We start from the raw sequence: 19,227 nt of genomic DNA on the forward strand, positions 1-19,227 counted from the left end.
GTCAGCAGAGTAGGCTACCCTGTCATTTTTGTAGTATAAAAAAATATGCAAAGAAATTAATTCCACTTTCACCCCTGATTACAGTACTTATAATTAAGATGAGGGGTATTTTAGTCAATTTTATTAAGATCAGTGATTTCAGTATTATGCAAGTCAAATTTTGTGATTAACAGATGACAGTTTGATGATGTATTGGGTTAATGAATCTCTAGTAGAGCTCAGTACAGTTCTTCAATGGCAAACTTTGCAACACTCATTACCAAAACATACATTCTCATCTCCAAAACCTGTTTATTATTGTCATAAGCACCAATATTTAGAAAATAATAGGAGAAATAAATGTCTACTTTAGTCATTTTGGCCGAATCAGATGGTGTGCCTTTTGTTCTTTATCCAAATATGTGTACATAAAAATAATAAGTCATTTTGACAAAAAACAAGATTCAGAAAAGGTTGTGTGTTGCATTAATGAGATAAATGACAAAGTAAAAGTTTATAGTTAAATAAGAAATATATTTGTTTTCATTGTATGTTTACCTCAGGCCTTTTCATTTTGTAAGCAATGTTAAAAAAATATTAGATTTGTTAATAACTTTTTGGGACTTCAGAAACTGTTGCGGTAATGAGAATTTGACATTGCTAGTTGTGGAAATTGTAGTAGAATGCATAATATTTCATCAATAAACATAACAATAATTATGAAATAGATCAATACAGATTCTAGTCTTAGTGATCCAAGAAGAATTATGGTGGAAAATGTTTATTTCAATTGTGTGCCATTTTCGTGAGAATCACCAAGTTAGAATCTCTTTCACCCTTTTAGTGTTAAACCACTCAGTAATATTACTTATGCGCTAATGTCACCACAGCATGATACATCCACCAGTAAACACTATGTTTTAATGTTGGGTTTTATGTGTATGAAACCGGGAGACACATTTCCACATTGTGTAGACAAAACCGTTGTTCTACTTCTAATCGTCCTGCAGTACTGCCTCCGTCCAGTGTGGTGCCTGGTGATGGGCTGTCAATCAATCAACCTGTTAGTGTTAACCCTCTCAGTGTGTTCATATAAATCTCCTGCAGTACTGCCTCCGTCCAGTGTGGTGCCTGGTGATGGGCTGTCAATCAATCAACCTATTAGTGTTAACCCTCTCAGTGTGTTCATATAAATCTCCTGCAGTACTGCCTCCGTCCAGTGTGGTGCCTGGTGATGGGCTGTCAATCAATCAACCTATTAGTGTTAACCCTCTCTGGTTGTTCATATAAATACTCCTCCTGCAGTACTACCTCCGTCCAGTGTGGTAGCTCCCTCCCTGGTGATAGGCTCTCCGTCCCCGGCCGAGGTGCGCCCCCTCAGGTAGAAGCGGTAGCGGCTGTGAGGGTCCAACTGCTTCAGGGTCAGGTGAGTGACCTTGTGATCGTCTATCGTCTCCACCTGCATCGGGCTGTCACTCTTTACGACTACAGAGGACAGACAGGAAGGTTAGGGTGTGTGTGTGTGTGTGTGTTTATTTGTGTGTGTGTGTGTCTGTCAGTGTGGTCGTCTATGGTTTCCACCTGCATCGGGCTGTCGTCACTCTTCACGACTATAGGGGCATAGAGAGGAAAGGTCGACTAGAACAGTCAATAACGTTTTTCTGTGACAGAATTTGAGGAATAGTCTATAACATTATGTAGGTTTGTCTCTGACATAGTTGAGGAAGGGTCTATAACATTATGTAGGTTTGTCTCTGACATAGTTGAGGAAGGGTCTATAACATTATGTAGGTTTGTCTCTGACAGAATTTGAGGAATGGTCTATGACGTTATGTAGGTTTGTCTTGATGGATTGATGGAATATGATTGATATATAATTCACTAGCCATCTCTAGAAGTGACTGGTAATACATCAACAATATGTCACTGAGAAACAACAGAGATAGAGATAGATCAGTGATACCATATGATAATAAGTAGCACTGTTGTCTTTTACAAGACAGAGAAACAGACAAGACGTGTAGACTTACTATGACAGTCAGTTGAACACACATATTTACATTTTAGTAATTTAAAGGAGTAATTAGGATTAAGTGCCTTGCTCAAGGGCACATCACTAGATTACTAGACTACCCTCGTCTAATTAAAGATAGCCAGTTAAGGGGGAGAGGTGTAGTAAGGTAACCACTCTGGTACTGCAGCAGGTATCCTTTGAGAACTCCGTTGGGTTGGGCAGGAGGTGTCCAGTGTAGGGTCATCTCTGTGCCTGCATGGCTGTCCAGGCGTAAGGACATCGGGGGGCCAGGAGCTGACAGGAACACAGGCACGCTTGATTAGAGTATCCTTCCACTGCAGTGTACACTGTCCCCCCCCTGCTTTTCCCTTTCTCTCACCTCCCTCGTTAGTTTCAAAGGACAGGGTCTTGGAGGGGGGGCCCTCTCCCTTGCTGTTGAACACAGTGACAGTGATGGTGTAGTGAGAGTAGGGTCTGAGTCCCCCCAGGACCCTCTTCTCCTCTTTGGGCCCTGTCTCCACCTCAACACTGGTGTCTGGCTCTCTAGCCCTACGGCCTTGGTGGTGGCCCCTGGAGCCAAACCTCAGCAGGTGGATCTGGTGAGGAGAGAGGGCAGAGGAAGGTTATAAGCTGTAATAATGCTCTATGTAGCTCTATGTAGCTGTGAGGTCATGTTTATGATGTGTAATGTATGCAGCCCCGGTGGTGGCCCCTGGAGCCAAACCTCAGCAGGTGGATCTGGGAGGGAAGAAGTTATAAAGCTCTATGTGGCCATAATGTCATGGTTATGATGTTGATATGACACAGAGGGGGGGAGGAGTAAAGGGGACAGGAAATTGACAGTCATTGTATCTCTCTTGTAGTAGAAGCTATTTCAGTGCCAGAGCTGGAGTTGAACATGGACAAGGTGCAAGTCACCTTATATCCCAGCAGGTGTCCTCTGACAGTCTTTTCGTTCACTGGTTCCCATGTCACCCTGATGGCTGAACTGTTGAGCAGCACCATAGCCACATTCTGAGGAGCCTTCAGGGGGACTGGAGGAAGGGGGGGGGGAAGAGAGAGATGCAGAGAGGGGAGAGAAAGATACAATCATTATCTTGCTCAGCATCATAATCACTTGAGTGTTTATTATTGTATTGTTTACCGGTGAACACAATAGACTAATTGGTCATCATTAGAGGGAGAATAAGAGGAGAGAATGAGAACAGCAGGAATGAGAGTGAGGGAGAGACAGAAACAGAGGGAGTGTTCAGGGGAGAGAGTTAGACACCTCTGTATATATACATAATATGTTCTCTCCTCTCTTTCATTACAGAAAGAGAGGAGAGAACGCAGTAGCCAGAGAGAGAGAGATCATTACAGAAAGAGAGGAGAGAACACAGTAGCGAGAGAGAGAGATAATTACAGAAAGAGAGGAGAGAACACAGTAGAGAGAGAGAGAGAGATCATTACAGAAAGAGAGGAGAGAACACAGTAGCGAGAGAGAGAGATAATTACAGAAAGCGGGAATTCTAAAACAAAATCTTACTGTCCTCTCCAGAGTAACCAGTCACAGGGTCTAGCTCAGGTCCCTCTCCTTTCTGATTGGCAGCCTGAACTTTGATTTGAAAGGCGGAGAAGTTGCCCACTTCAGTGACGATGTACGGTGGCTCAGTGGAGACATTAGAGTACCAGGTTGTGTCACCTACCACCCTTTTCCAGAACACCTTGTAGTGGAACTCTGGGCCGTTAAACACACGCCTGTCCATCTCCTGTGACAGTGACATACAGGGATATGAGCCAATCAGCCCTTCCTACAATAATAACAAAAACATTTTGAAAATGTTCTAGTGTGTGGTGGTAGGGGACAATAATAGTAAGGGTAATAACAATAATAATAATAATGACAATAATAATGACAATAATAATAGTAATAATGATAATACAATGATAACACTAGTAATGATAATAGTAATAATAATAATGATGATAATAATATTGATATTAATAATAGTAATAATAATGATAATAATATTGATAATAATGATAACAATAATGATGAAAGTAATAGTAATGATAGTGATAGTAATAATATGAATGATAATAATAATAGTAATAAAGCTAATAATAATAATGGGTTACATATCTTTATTTGATTTAACAAGCCTCACCTCCCATGTGATGACCAGGGTGTCTGGGTCTGTAGACTCACTCCTCACATTCTCTGGGTTATTGTCTGGAGCTGTGGAGGAGTTGGAATAATTCAAGCTTAATTAAAGCATTAAAGCTTGGAAGCTTTATTAAACCATTAAAGATGTGTTCCATGTATTGGATCATTTAGAACATTTAGCCTGGTTCATCTCTACTTGACATTTAACTTTGATATATTATAATATCTAACCTTGAGGTGGGGTGCTGTGAAGGTCAGAGGGCATGCTGGGGTCACTCTTCCCGATGTTGTTGATGGAGATGACCCGGAAGCGGTAGGACATGTATGGTTGCAGAGAAATGGTCACGCTCTCATGAGTTCCACTGACTCTCTTCAGCTCCTCCCAACCCCGCTCCTTAGAGTCACCATCTTCAAACTCCACCACAAACACTGGAGAGAGAGAGAGAGAGAAGAAAAAAGAGAGAGAGAGAGAAAAGAAAGAGAGAGAAAAAGAGAGGAGAGAGAAAAGAAAGAGAGAGAAAAAGAGAGAGGAGAGAGAAAAGAGAGAAAGAGAAAAGAGAGAGTGAGAGAGAAAAAAGAGAGCGAGAGAGAAAAGAGAGAGCGAGAGAGAAAAGAGAGAGCGAGAGAGAAAAGAGAGAAAGAGAAAAGAGAGAGTGAGAGAGAAAAGAGAGAGCGAGAGAGAAAAGAGAGAGCGAGAGAGAAAAGAGAGAGCGAGAGAGAAAAGAGAGAAAGAGAAAAGAGAGAGTGAGAGAGAAAAGAGAGAGCGAGAGAGAAAAGAGAGAGCGAGAGAGAAAAGGGAGAAAGAGAAAAGAGAGAGTGAGAGAGAAAAGAGAGAGCGAGAGAGAAAAGAGAGAGCGAGAGAGAAAAGAGAGAGCGAGAGAGAAAAGAGAGAAAGAGAGAGAAAAGAGAGAAAGAGAAAAGAGAGAGTGAGAGAGAAAAAAGAGAGCGAGAGAGAAAAGAGAGAGCGAGAGAGAAAAGAGAGAGCGAGAGAGAAGAGAGAGAAAAGAGAAGAAAGAGAAGAGAGAGAAAAGAAAGAGAGAGAGAAAAGAAAGAGAGAGAAAAAGAGGAGAGAAGAGAGAGAAAAGAGGAGAGAAGAGAGAGCGAGAGAAAACAGAGAGAAGAGAGAGAGAGAGAGAGAATCAGTGACAATGCAGGGGTCCAATGGTCCAATGACTTAACCACTAAGCAGAAGAGATGAAGTAAAATATGACAATGCAGAAATCACTCAGTCCATGTAATGAGAAAACAGACTTCCGTGCTCTCAGGAGAGATATGATGATATAATGATTGTATGGTATGGGGTTGGTAACTCAAAGTGATGTTGTTATCAAAGTCAGTCAGCAGTGTCTATTCTGTCTCAGGCCTGGACAGCTGTGGTCATCTCCACTGAAACGAATACTCTCCCAGGGGAGATACATGATAGGACAGCTATGGGTTTGTAGTTTCAAGCATCACAGGGCTGTAGTATCAATCAGACCTGGGTTCTAATCATTCTGAGCATTTGATTGAGCTTGCCTGAGGTGACAGATAGGCAGGGTTTGCAGTTAGCACTGTTGGGGCTGTTTGATTGGTTCCATTGGGCCAGCTAGGCAAGCTCAATCAAAAGCATGTAGACTATTTAAAACAAAACAAATACCATTTGAAATGAGGTCAGGGATCAGTGTCTGTTGAGAGCAGGGGAGAATGACTGCCCCATCTCATTTAAGCCACGGAGGTTCAAGGCCGACCGCAGTACTGCAGGCATTGTTAGCAGCACATTATAGTGAATTGAAAAATGGCACACTTCGTGGTCAATCTTTGTGTAAATAAATATAAAATCAATTACAATCATGGTACCAGATGTATGTCCTTGAACTAATTCTTTAAAAATGGCACAGAGAAGAAGTCCTAAGGAGAATTGTGTTTCTAATTGCAGCCTGCGGTACCCCGGTCGGCCTTCAACTTGAATGACGCAATAAGGGAGTGCAGCATTGAGCTATAGCCTGCAACGTCTCTTCCTGGAGTAGCTCAAACTGTCTCCATGACTTGGCTGTGAGCCTACTGCAGGGTGGTTGTGGTCATGTTGTGGTCATTCTAGTGTCAGTGTGTTGGTTGTCAGCCTACTGCAGGGTGGTTGTGGTCATGTTGTGGTCATTCTAGTGTCAGTGTGTTGGTTGTCAGCCTACTGCAGGGTGGTTGTGGTCATGTTGTGGTCATTCTAGTGTCAGTGTGTTGGTTGTCAGCCTACTGCAGGGTGGTTGTGGTCATGTTGTGGTCATTCTAGTGTCAGTGTGTTGGTTGTTAGACTACCTATGACAGGGCTGTTGTGGTCATCTCCTGCGGTCCAACTCAGGGTGACATTGCGGTCCTTAGGGTCAGAGACCTGGAGCTGGGTGGGGGGGTCTGGACGGTCTGGAAGAGGGAGAAACACAGAGAGGTATATTAAAGACATCGTTAACAGAACATATTCAGGGTTTCCCCAAGTCAGTCCAGGGGCTCCCACTCGGTGCACCTTTTGGTTTCTGCCTTGCACAGCCTAATCAGCTCTGCTAGGGCGAGTAAAACGGTCAGAGTGAGGTGTTCTCTCATTTGTATCTGCAAGTAGCTAGCAAGCCAGCTAACTAACTTTAGATAGCTTGGGTGCTTGACTGCCATTGTAAGGTCAGAACGCTCGGATGAACCCTACTCCTCGGCCCTCTGTACGCTCCAACGCTCTGAATTTACAAACGCCTGGGGTGCACTCTGGAACTCCAGAGGGAATTTATGAACACACTTAACTGTCGTCGCTGATTGGCTCAAACGCATTAAGGAAAGACAATTGACAAATTAACTTTAAACAAGACACACCTGTTAATTGAAATGCATTCCAGGTGACTACCTCATGAAGCTGGTTGAGAGAATGCCAAGAGTGTGCAAAGCTGTCATCAAGGCAAAGGGTGGCTACTTTAAAAAAAATCACAAATATATTTTGATTTGTTTAACACTTTTTTTGGTTACTACATGATTCCATATGTGTTATTTCAAAGTTCTGATGTCTTCTGTTTTATTATTCACGTGGGTGTTACGCTACTGGCAATGGAGTGACTGACCATTCAGAGAAGCAGCTCCAATGGAGTGACTGACCATTCAGAGAAGCAGCTCCAATGGAGTGACTGACCATTCAGAGATGCAGCTCCAATGGAGTGACTGACCATTCAGAGAAGCAGCTCCAATGGAGTGACTGACCATTCAGAGATGCAGCTCCAATGGAGTGACCGACCATTCAGAGATGCAGCTCCAATGGAGTGACTGACCATTCAGAGATGCAGCTCCAATGGAGTGACTGACCATTCAGAGAAGCAGCTCCAATGGAGTGACTGACCATTCAGAGAAGCAGCTCCAATGGAGTGACTGACCATTCAGAGAAGCAGCTCCAATGGAGTGACTGACCATTCAGAGAAGCAGCTCCAATGGAGTGACTGACCATTCAGAGAAGCAGCTCCAATGGAGTGACTGACCATTCAGAGAAGCAGCTCCAATGGAGTGACTGACCATTCAGAGATGCAGCTCCGGTGGGCTGTTGAAGAAGGCCGTTTGTTTTGGTTTCTCCTTGGCTGTCCCATCGATTCCCTCTCCACTAAACCTGCACTGCCTTTCCAAAACAAATCATTTCTACATTTTTCTAAGCAAACAATATACACAAAAGTATGTGGACACCCTTTCAAATGACAGGTGTGTAAAGTCGAACACACAGTCATGCAATCTCCATAGAAAATATTGGCAGTAGAAAGGCCTTACTGAAGAGATACCGTCATAGGATGCCACCTTTCCAACAAGTTCGTAAAATGTCTGCCCTGCAAGATCGGCCCCGGTAAACTGTAAGTGCTGTTATTGTGAAGTGGAAACGTCTAGGACCAACAACGGCTTATCCGCAAAGTGGTAGGCCACACAAGCTCACAGAACGGGACTGCCGAGTGCTGAAGTGCGTAGCACGTGAAAATCATCTATCCTCTGTTGCAACTGCCTCTCGAAGCAACGGGAGCTTCATGAAATGGATTTTCATGGCCGAGCAGCCGCGCATAAGCCTAAAATCACCACGTGCTATGTCAAGTGTCAGCTGGAGTGATGTGGAAGCTCGCCTCCATTGGAGTGGTGTGGAAGCTTGCCACTATTGGAGTGATGTGGACGCTTGCCACTATTGGAATGGTGTGGAAGCTCGCCGCCATTGGAGTGGTGTGGAACCTCGCCTCCATTGGAGTGGTGTTGAAGCTTGCCACTATTGGAGTGATGTGGACGCTTGCTACTATTGGAATGGTGTGGAAGCTCGCCGCCATTGGAGTGGTGTGGAACCTCGCCTCCATTGGAGTGGTGTTGAAGCTTGCCACTATTGGAGTGATGTGGAAGCTTGCCACTATTGGAGTGATGTGGAAGCTTGCCACGATTGGAGTGGTGTGGAAGCTCGCCTCCATTGGAGTGGTGTGGAAGCTTGCCACTATTGGAGTGATGTGGACGCTTGCTACTATTGGAATGGTGTGGAAGCTCGCCGCCATTGGAGTGGTGTGGAACCTCGCCTCCATTGGAGTGGTGTGGAAACTTGCCACTATTGGAGTGATGTGGAAGCTTGCCACTATTGGAGTGATGTGGAAGCTTGCCACTATTGGAGTGGTGTGGAAGCTCGCCTCCATTGGAGTGGTGTGGAAGCTTGCCACTATTGGAGTGATGTGGACGCTTGCTACTATTGGAGTGGTGTGGAAGCTCGCCTCCATTGGAGTGGTGTGGAAGCTTGCCACTATTGGAGTGATGTGGACGCTTGCCACTATTGGAATGGTGTGGAAGCTCGCCTCCATTGGAGTGGTGTGGAAGCTTGCCACTATTGGAGTGATGTGGACGCTTGCCACTATTGGAATGGTGTGGAAGCTTGCCACTATTGGAGTGGTGTGGAAGCTCACCGCCATTGGAGTGGTGTGGACGCTCGCCGCCATTGGAGTGGTGTGGACGCTCGCCGCCATTGGAGTGGTGTGGAAGCTCACCGCCATTGGAGTGGCGTGGACGCTCGCCGCCATTGGAGTGATGTGGATGCTCACCGCCATTGGAGTGGTGTGGAAGCTCGCCACTATTGGAGTGATGAATCATGCGTCACCATCTGGCAGTCCGATGGACGAATCTGGGTTTGGCGGAAGCCAGGAGAATGCTACCTGCCCTAATGCATAGTGCCAACTGTAAAGTTTGGGGGAGGATGAATAATGGTCTGGCGCTGTTTTTCATGGTTCGGGCCCCTTAGTTCCAGTGAAGGGAAATCTTAACAGCATACAATGACATTCTAGACAGTTTTGTGCTTCCAACTTTGTGGGACCAGTTTGGGGAAGGCCCTTTCCTGTTTCAGCATGACAATGCCGCCGTGCACAAAGCGAGGTCCATACAGAAATGGTTTGTCGAGATCAGTGTGGAAAAACCTCAAGAACCTTAACCCCATCGAACAAAGGTTAAATTTAAAAAATAATTTAAAAAATGTCTTCTTCATAGAATAGAAGAGAATACAATTAAAAATAATACAATAGATATTTCCATACCGACTATAATGATGGACCCGCTGGCCTCAACCCTGTCCAGGTTGGTGATGACCTCACAGGTGTAAACACCCTCGTCTTCTGTCTGCACATTGGCCACAATCAGGTCTGGGCCCTCAAATGTGTACCTGGAAATAATGTATTCTTGGTCACGATCGTGATTGAGATCATCGTCATTACACACACACACAGCCTTCTCGGACACAGACACACAGCCTTCTCGGACACAGACACACAGCCTTCTCGGACACACACACACAGCCTTCTCGGACACACACACACAGCCTTCTCGGACACACACACACAGCCTTCTCGGACACACACACACACACAGCCTTCTCGGACACACACACACACACAGCCTTCTCGGACACACACACACAGCCTTCTCGGACACACACACACAGCCTTCTCGGACACACACACACAGCCTTCTCGGACACAGACACACAGCCTTCTCGGACACACACACACAGCCTTCTCGGACACACACACACAGCCTTCTCGGACACAGACACACAGCCTTCTCGGACACAGACACACAGCCTTCTCGGACACAGACACACAGCCTTCTCGGACACAGACACACAGCCTTCTCGGACACACACACACAGCCTTCTCGGACACACACACACAGCCTTCTCGGACACACACACACAGCCTTCTCGGACACAGACACACAGTAAATATGTCCTTACTTGTCCTCGGCGTATGACTGAAAGAGTTCCTGTCCGCTCCTCTTCCACTGAATGTGTGGAGGGGTCAGTTTGGGGTCCACCTGTGCCAGGCAGGTAAAGATGGCCGTCTTACCAGGCTGAACAAGCAGAGACCCAGGAGGAGACAGGATCACTGTCCTGTCTGAGAGAGAGAGATGGGGAGAGAGAGATGTGGGAGAGAGAGAGATGAGGAGAAAGAGTGGGAAAGAGATGGGGAGAGAGAGATGAGAGAGAGTGGGAGAAAGATGGGGAGAGAGAGTGGGAGAGAGATGAGGAGAGAGATGAGAAGAGAGAGTGGGAGAAAGATGGGGAGAGAGAGAGATGAGGAGAGAGAGTGGGAGAGAGAGAGATGAGGAGAGAGAGTGGGAGAAAGATGGGGAGAGAGAGAGATGAGGAGAGAGAGATATGAGGAGAGAGAGTGGGAGAAAGATGGGGAGAGAGAGTGGGAGAGAGAGTGGGAGAGAGATGAGGAGAGAGAGTGGGAGAGAGATGAGGAGAGAGAGTGGTAGAAAAATGGGGAGAGAGAGAGATGAGAGAGAGTGTAAAGAGGGAGGGGAGGGTTACAGAGACAGCTGCAGGCAGGGTTTGAGGAGTGTGTGTGTTTCATGGCCTACTCACTCATGACATCCAGGTCAGCGTTGATTGACAGGTTGGTATTGCTAACGGAGCAGGTGTACAGGCCCTCGTCGCCGTGGGAGACGTTGGTGATCTGGAGGTTTCCATTGGTCAGCAGGTTAACCCTGGGCTCAGCCAGTAGAGAAGCGCTGCTGTTCCTCTCCCTGGATAGGAAATAGAGAAAACACAGCCAGAGAGGGTGGGAAACCCAGACCCTCGTTAAGCATCCTTAAGGCAGCATTTTGGCTGACTGGTCATCAATAAAGACACATTCCTTCCTTAATGGAAGACTATCTGAATCGAATTAAACAAGATAGTTTCTTAGAATAGAACACAATATATACTCATACAGGTGTGTGTCTTACCATGTTACTTTAGGTCTGGGAGAGCCGAAGGTCTGACACTGCAGTACAGCCTTCTGTCCCTCTGTGAAGTTGTACTTCTGTCCGTCAGCATTCAGGATCTGAGGAGGCAGTTCTGGAACAGGATACAAGGTACAGGTTTATCAATGTGACATATTTGTTGTTGACACACACACACACACACACACAGCTCCCCCTCACCGATGACGAAGATGTAGGTATTGACTAGGATGGTTCCGTGTTTGTTGTGGGCCTGACACTGGTAGACTGCTGTATCAGTGAAGACCACATCTATCAGAATCACAGTTCCATCTCTCATAGTACGCCTAGGGGTTGGGTCTTTGCCTGGGGAGAGACACACACACACATTAGAGCAAGTCATCACAGCATCCTACCAAAGCACAATACTGACTGGCAGAGTCATGAGGAAAAATGACATTTGAAGTTATATTTTTAGAGTTGGTAATAGCCGAAAGACAAAAATATTCTAATTTGAACTAAGCACATCATTAGCAGGTGTAATAAGCTGAGTTTGTTGCTAAACCTTGTTAATGCATAGGTCAACTGTATGTGTAAGAGTAACGTGCGTTATTCCACACCTGTGATGGGTTTTCCGTTGATGCTCCAGGCGACAGCAGGAGACGGGATGCCATCAGCCTGACAGTCCAGTTTCACCGTCTCTCCTGGGGCATAGAGCTGGCTTACTGGCTCCTTGGTCCAGTATGGAGCCGCTGCGCAACAAACAGCACAGCATTATACACAACATTATGATACACAACACAAACCATCAATATGCTATTAGTTAAACAGACAGCATAGACAACAGACAGCATAGACAACAACAGACCTTATAGACAGCAACAGACAGCTTATAACACAACAGACAGCACAGAACACAGCATAGAAAACAACAGACAGCATAGAAAACAACAGACAGCATAGAACACAACAGACAGCATAGAACACAACAGACAGCACAGAACACAACAGACAGCACAGAACACAACAGACAGCATAGAACACAACCGACAGCACAGAACACAACAGACAGCACAAAACACAACCGACAGCACAGAACACAACAGACAGCACAGAACACAACAGACAGCATAGAACACAACCGACTGCATAGAACACAACAGACAGCACAGAACACAACAGACAGCACAGAACACAACAGACAGCATAGAACACAACAGACAGCATAGAACACAACAGACAGCACAGAACACAACAGACAGCATAGAACACAACAGACAGCATAGAACACAACAGACAGCACAGAACACAGCATAGAACACAACAGACAGCATATAACACAACAGACAGCATAGAACACAACAGACAGCACAGAACACAGCATAGAACACAACAGACAGCACAGAACACAACAGACAGCATAGAACACAACAGACAGCACAGAACACAACAGACAGCATAGAACACAACAGACAGCACAGAACACAACAGACAGCACAGAACACAACAGACAGCACAGAACACAACAGACAGCATAGAACACAACAGACAGCACAGAACACAACAGACAGCATAGAACACAACAGACAGCACAGAACACAACAGACAGCACAGAACACAACAGACAGCACAGAACACAACAGACAGCACAGAACACAGCATAGAACACAACAGACAGCACAGAACACAATAGACAGCATAGAACACAACAGACAGCACAGAACACAACAGACAGCACAGAACACAACAGACAGCACAGAACACAACAGACAGCACAGAACACAACAGACAGCACAGAACACAACAGACAGCACATAACACAACAGACAGCATAGAACACAACAGACAGCACAGAACACAACAGACAGCACAGAACACAACAGACAGCACAGAACACAACCGACAGCACAGAACACAACAGACAGCACAGAACACAACAGACAGCATAGAACACAACATACAGAATAGACAACAATAATGTTATACGTCACATAGAAAAGCATCAACAGACAACAGCAGTATGACACACAACACACAAGATCATATGTACGTACTGTAACGCATGAGGGCATAGTGGAAAACACATCAACACACAGCCACAGCAGTAACCTTAGCAGGTAAACGAGAGAGGAAACAGTGTGTGTGTGTGTGTTGTCTTGTTTACCTTCGACGCTAACGGTGTAGGTGTGTGTGACCTTGCCCTGTGAGTTGTTGACTGAACACTGGTACTCTCCCCCGTCGCTATCTGAGATGTTGCTGATGCGCAGCAGACGGTCAAACAGATGTCTGGACGTACGGGACTCGGACAGCTGACCGTCCTTCCTCACCCACTGGACTGTAGGGGTAGGGCTGGAGGGGGAGGGAGTGCGAAGAGGGAGGGTGGGATGGTGGAGCCAAGAGGGGGAGTGGAGGGAGGGAGAGAGAGGGGAAGGAAGGGGGGTGTGGAGGAGGAAGGGAAAGAGAGGAAGAAAGAGAAGGAGAGGGGGAGAGAGAGCGAAAAAGAGGCAAGATAGGTCAAGAGGAACATCTAACAGGCTCGCTTTGATTGACCTAGCCGTGCCTGTGCACAGACAGAGAGAGAGTTAGACTTACCGGCCCTGGACGATGCACTCTAGCTCCAGGCTCTGGCCCCGGAGGGCGAGGTAAGTGCTGTGGGTCCCCGAGGGCCTCATCATCTGGGGCCTTCGGCTCCGAACCACTGAGTTAGCTGGTGAGAGAGAGACAGACAGACAGACAGACAGACAGACAGACAGACAGACAGACAGACAGACAGACAGACAGACAGAAACAGAGGTTCATACAGTGGTAGAAAATGTAAAAGTAAAGATACCTTGATAGAAAAGTAAAAGTAAAAGTGAAAATCACCCAGTAAAATACTACTTGAGTAAAAGTCTGAAAGTATTTGGTTTTAAATATACACTGAACAAAAATATGAAAGTAACATGTGAAGTGTTGGTCCCATGTTTCATGATCTGAAATTAAAAGATCCCAAAAATGTTCTATACCCACATTTTGTGCACAAATTTGTTTACATCCCTGTTAGTGAGCATTTCTCCTTTGCCAAGATAATCCATCCACCATCATAACAGTTAGAGTACTGTGTTACCATGGTGAGTGACGGTGTACTTACAGGTTGTAACGGTGAGGATGATGGGTTCCTTAAAGAGGATGGTTGGAGCGTTGAGGTGCTGGGCATTATAGGTCATAACAGTTATAGTACTGTGTTACCATGGTGAGTGACGGTGTACTTACAGGTTGTAACAGTCAGGGTGATGGGTTCCTTGGAGAGGATGGTGCGAGCGCTGAGGTACTGGGCGTTACAGGTGTAGTCAATACGGGTGTCATCGACGGTGACGTGAGAGAAGTATAGGTTCCCGTCCCGGCCCTGGGTTACACGATCATTTAGCTCAATGTGATGCATTCCTGGAGGGGAGGGAGGGGGGGAGAAGAGATGGAGTGGGGAGGGGAGAGTAGGGGAGTGAGAGGATAAGGAGTGGGGAGGGGAGGGGGAGTATGGGGGAAGGGAGGGAGAAGAGAAGGAGCAGGGAGGGGGGAGTAGGGGGAAGGAAGTGAAGGAGCGGGGAGGGGAGAGGTGGGAGGGGAGGGAGAAGAGTAGGAGTGGGGAGGGGGAGTAGGGGGAGGGAGGGAGAAGAGAAGGAGCAGGAAGGGGGAGTAGGGGGAGGGGAGGGAGAAGAGAAGGAGCAGGGGGAGGGGAGGGAGAAGAGAAGGAGCAGGGAGGGGGAGTAGGGGGAGGGGAGGGAGAAGAGTAGGAGGGGAGTAGGGTGAGGGGAGGGAGAAGAGTAGGAGTGGGGAGTAGGGGGAGGGGAGGGGAGGGAGAAGAGTAGGAGTGGGGAGGGGGAGTAGGGGGAGGGGAGGGAGAAGAGTAGGAGTGGGGAGGGGAGGGAGGGAGAAGAGAAGGAGCAGGGAGGGGAAGTAGGGGGGAAGGGGAAGAGAAGGAGGGAGAATATACCTGTAGTTTATTTATGTTTTATTCAGCAAAAAGAACACACCATGAAAAGTCAGATGGTCAAAGGAGATGGAGAGGCAGATAAAGGATGAGTAAAACAGAGAGAGATACTCACGCTCGTCCATCCAGTGGATGACAGGAGGAACAGTGCTGAAGGGAGGGTTACATTTCAGTACCACACTCTCTCCTTCCTCCACCTTCTTCTTCACCTTCTGCTCTTTCTGCAGGGCCGGGGTGTCTGAAAGGGAGACAGAGCGATGTCACTAACTCTTTAGGCTGGTATCATGTAGTATGTATTACTTCTTATGAGCGTGTATAAATCATGTAGTATGTATTACTTGTTATGAGCGTGTATACATCATGTAGTATGTATTACTTGTTATGAGCGTGTATACATCATGTAGTATGTATTACTTGTTATGAGCATGTATAAATCATGTAGTATGTATTACTTGTTATGAGCGTGTATACATCATGTAGTATGTATTACTTGTTATGAGCGTGTATACATCATGTAGTATGTATTACTTGTTATGAGCATGTTTAATCCCATATAATAGTTTCTTGTCAACTCATAACACCATGTCAACTCATAACACCATGTCCACTCATAACAAGTATGTCAACTCATAGCACGTATGTCAACTCATAACACCTATGTCCACTCATAACACCATGTCCACTCATAACACCATGTCCACTCATAACAAGTATGTCAACTCATAGCACGTATGTCAACTCATAGCACGTATGTCAACTCATAACACCTATGTCAACTCATAACACGTACGTCAACTCAACACGTACGTCAACTCATAGCACGTATGTCTGTCACGATCGTCGTCCTCCTCGTCTGAGGAGGAGTGGTTGGAAGGATCGGAGGACCAAAATGCAGCATGGTATGTGTTCATCGTGAATTTAATGAACAGAGAACACTTGAACAAACTATACAAAACAATAAACGAATAACGACCGTGAAGCTATAATAAGAAATATGCTGACACAATGTCATCTCATAGCATGTATGTCAACTCATAACACCCATGTCAACATAAGTGTTATACATGCCCGTGACAAGGCTTACAATGCAAAATACCTGTTGCGTTAGCCAAAGTGTTGATGATATAAGCCTTTTCAACACAACTCAGAATGCAAGCAGTAGACCACTTGTTTACAGGCAAACAGTGTTATGCTCCAGAAGTAGGATGCTGAATGCTTTGTGAGTCATCGCATAATCTGTGTGTGTCTGTGTGCTCTCTTCTCTCTTGTTCTCATCGTTAATAATCCCAGCAGACCTAGCAAACTAAAGATGTTGCTGTTCTGTTGCTGCACGATATCAACTAGACCTCGTCGTCAGGGAAACTGAGAAGGAGGTTTCTGGAGAGAGAGAGACGGAGATACAGGTAGATGTGTGTGTGTGTTTGTGAGAAGAGAGTGTGTATGTTTGTATGTGTGTGTTTGTGAGAAGAGTGTGTGTGTGTGCGTGCATGTGTGTTTGTGAGAGAGTCAAATCAAATCAAATTTTATTGGTCACATACACATGGTTAGCAGATGTTATTGCAAGTGTAGCGAAATGCTTGTGCTTCTAGTTCCGACCGTGCAGTAACATCTAACAAGTAATCTAACAATTTCACAACAACTACCTTATGCACACAAGTGTAAAGGAATGAATAAGAATATGTACATATAAATATATGGATGAGTGATGGCCGTGCGGCATAGGCATGATGCAATAGATGGTATAGAGTACAGTATATACATATGAGATGAGTAATGTATGGTATGTAAACGTTATATAAAGTGACATTGTTTAAAGTGACTAGTGATACATTTATTACATCCATTTTTCATTATTAAAGTGGCTAGAGATTTGAGTCAGTATGTTGGCAGCAGCCACTCAATGTTAGTGATGGTTGTTTAACAGTCTGATGGCCTTGAGATAGAAGCTGTACTGACCTCGCCTTCTGGATGATAGTGGGGTGAACAGGTAGTGGCTTGGGTGGTTGTTGTCCTTGATGATCTTTTTGGCCTTCCTGTGACATCGGGTGGTGTAGGTGTCCTGGAGGGCAGGTAGTTTGCCCCCGGTGATGCATTGTGCAGACCTCACTACCCTCTGGAGAGCTTTACGGATGTGGCGGAGCAGTTGCCGTACCAGGCGGTGATACAGCCCGCCAGGATGCTCTCGATTGTGCTTCTGTAAAGGTTTGTGAGTGTTTTTGGTGACAAGCCGAATTTCTTCAGACTCCTGAGGTTGAAGAGGTGCTGTTGCGCCTTCTTCACCACGCTGCCTGTGTGGATGGACCATTTCAGTTTGTCTGTGATGTTTACGCCGAGGAACTTAAAACGTTCCACCTTCTCCACTACTGTCCCGTCGATGTGGATAGGGGGGTGATCCCTCTGCTGTTTCCTGAAGTCCACGATCATCTCCTTTGTTTTGTTGATATTGAGTGTGAGGTTATTTTCCTGACACTTCACTCCGAGGGCCCTCACCTCCTCCCTGTAGGCCGTCTCGTCGTTGTTGATAATCAAGCCTACCACTGTAGTGTCGTCTGCAAACTTGATGATTGAGTTGGAGGCGTGCATGGCCACGCAGTCATGGGTGAACAGGGTGTACAGGAGAGGGCTGAGAACCTTTGTGGGGCCCCAGTGTTAGGGATCAGCGGGGTGGAGATGTTTCCTACCCTCACCACCTGGGGATGGCCCGTCAGGAAGTCCAGGACCCAGTTGCACAAGGAGGGGTCGAGACCCGGGGTCTTGAGCTTAATGATGAGTTTGGAGGGTACTATGGTGTTAAATGCTGAGCTGTAATCGATGAACAGCATTCTTACATAGGTATTCCTCTTGTCCAGATGGGTTAGGGCGGTGTGCAGTGTGATTGCGATTGCAATCTCACGTTGGCTGCAGTGAAGGAGAGCCCTCAGGTTTTGGTAGCGGGCCGTGTCAGTGGCACTGTATTGTCCTCAAAGCGAGCAAAGAAGCTGTTTAATTTGTCTGGAAGCAAGATATCGGTATCCGCGACGGGGCTGGTTTTCTTTTTGTGTGTGTGTGAGTGTGTGTTTCAGGTGAAGGTAAGCAGGATATACGTGTTAAACCTCAGTAGCACACGTGTTGTCAACAGAGTGCTCTATAAAACACACTCAGCTTCATAGGGGCTCTTATCATGGCACTATAAATTGTTATGTTATTATCCATAAAGAAACCAATAGCTTTGCTAAAATAATATCCATTCTAAGTTAAATGTAGGACACAAAGACTTTTACCAGCAGCTGCATGATGTCTCAACCTAGATTTTCACACCTTGACATTAAAAACCTCTCAAATCTAGAAAGATTTGATGGAATTTTTTTGGTTAACCTTGTCCCTCACACAGTGTTACTTTGTCTCTCTGTGAGGGAGATTTCACAATTATTCATCTACTGATTGTCAGCAGCAGACACAAGCCAAGAGATCTGCTAATGCAAAAAAGGAAGAATGTTCAAGTTCCAAGCTGTTCAAATCTCCACACTAGCGTAATACTAAAATCAATGTAATGGGGATGCACTGTAGCTGTTGTACTAGTATGGATATTGGAACAAAACATAGTTGGTGGTCATTGGAATGTTGGACTGGAGTTTCTGCTTTACTCACTCTCAGTGATGAGCTGAACCTCGTTAGACACAGCAGTTCCTAATGCGTTTTCAGCGTAGCAGATGTATTTGGCCTTGTATTGGCTCATGGGGCCTGACACCACCCCGGTTTTCATGAAGGTTCCAGAACCCGGAGACACCGACAGGCCCGGGTCATTGGCAGGGATAAATTCTTCCCCATCTTTAGTCCAGCGGAAACTGAGAGAGGGAAGGAGCGGGAGAGAAAGAGAGAAATAAAGAGAGAGGCAGAGAGAGAGTGAAAACACAGAGACAGAGAGTTAGACACAGCTTAACC

The 19,227-nt window shown here is 45.8% G+C and overlaps 1 protein-coding gene across 1 annotated transcript in view; it reads right to left on the reverse strand.

Annotated features, from left to right (window-relative positions):
* Positions 1 to 19,227, reverse strand: part of LOC115132651 (neural cell adhesion molecule L1-like) — a 99,520-nt gene that overhangs the window by 13,402 nt on the left and 66,891 nt on the right. Inside the window, exons 5-23 of the mRNA XM_065020872.1 lie at positions 18,934 to 19,130; positions 15,422 to 15,544; positions 14,592 to 14,762; positions 13,932 to 14,046; positions 13,504 to 13,688; positions 11,960 to 12,091; positions 11,562 to 11,705; positions 11,364 to 11,475; positions 11,002 to 11,162; positions 10,366 to 10,525; positions 9,671 to 9,795; positions 6,432 to 6,533; positions 4,374 to 4,571; positions 4,144 to 4,214; positions 3,522 to 3,744; positions 2,912 to 3,027; positions 2,373 to 2,589; positions 2,168 to 2,287; positions 1,291 to 1,464 (exon numbers count right to left, since the gene is read on the reverse strand). Of these exons, the coding sequence (XP_064876944.1) occupies positions 1,291 to 1,464; positions 2,168 to 2,287; positions 2,373 to 2,589; positions 2,912 to 3,027; positions 3,522 to 3,744; positions 4,144 to 4,214; positions 4,374 to 4,571; positions 6,432 to 6,533; positions 9,671 to 9,795; positions 10,366 to 10,525; positions 11,002 to 11,162; positions 11,364 to 11,475; positions 11,562 to 11,705; positions 11,960 to 12,091; positions 13,504 to 13,688; positions 13,932 to 14,046; positions 14,592 to 14,762; positions 15,422 to 15,544; positions 18,934 to 19,130 (2,846 nt within the window). The remainder of the gene's footprint in view (positions 1 to 1,290; positions 1,465 to 2,167; positions 2,288 to 2,372; positions 2,590 to 2,911; positions 3,028 to 3,521; positions 3,745 to 4,143; positions 4,215 to 4,373; positions 4,572 to 6,431; positions 6,534 to 9,670; positions 9,796 to 10,365; positions 10,526 to 11,001; positions 11,163 to 11,363; positions 11,476 to 11,561; positions 11,706 to 11,959; positions 12,092 to 13,503; positions 13,689 to 13,931; positions 14,047 to 14,591; positions 14,763 to 15,421; positions 15,545 to 18,933; positions 19,131 to 19,227) is intronic.

This window comes from Oncorhynchus nerka, linkage group LG7 (genome assembly GCF_034236695.1).
Source record: "Oncorhynchus nerka isolate Pitt River linkage group LG7, Oner_Uvic_2.0, whole genome shotgun sequence".
In the NCBI taxonomy this organism is placed as follows: Eukaryota; Metazoa; Chordata; class Actinopteri; order Salmoniformes; family Salmonidae; genus Oncorhynchus; species Oncorhynchus nerka.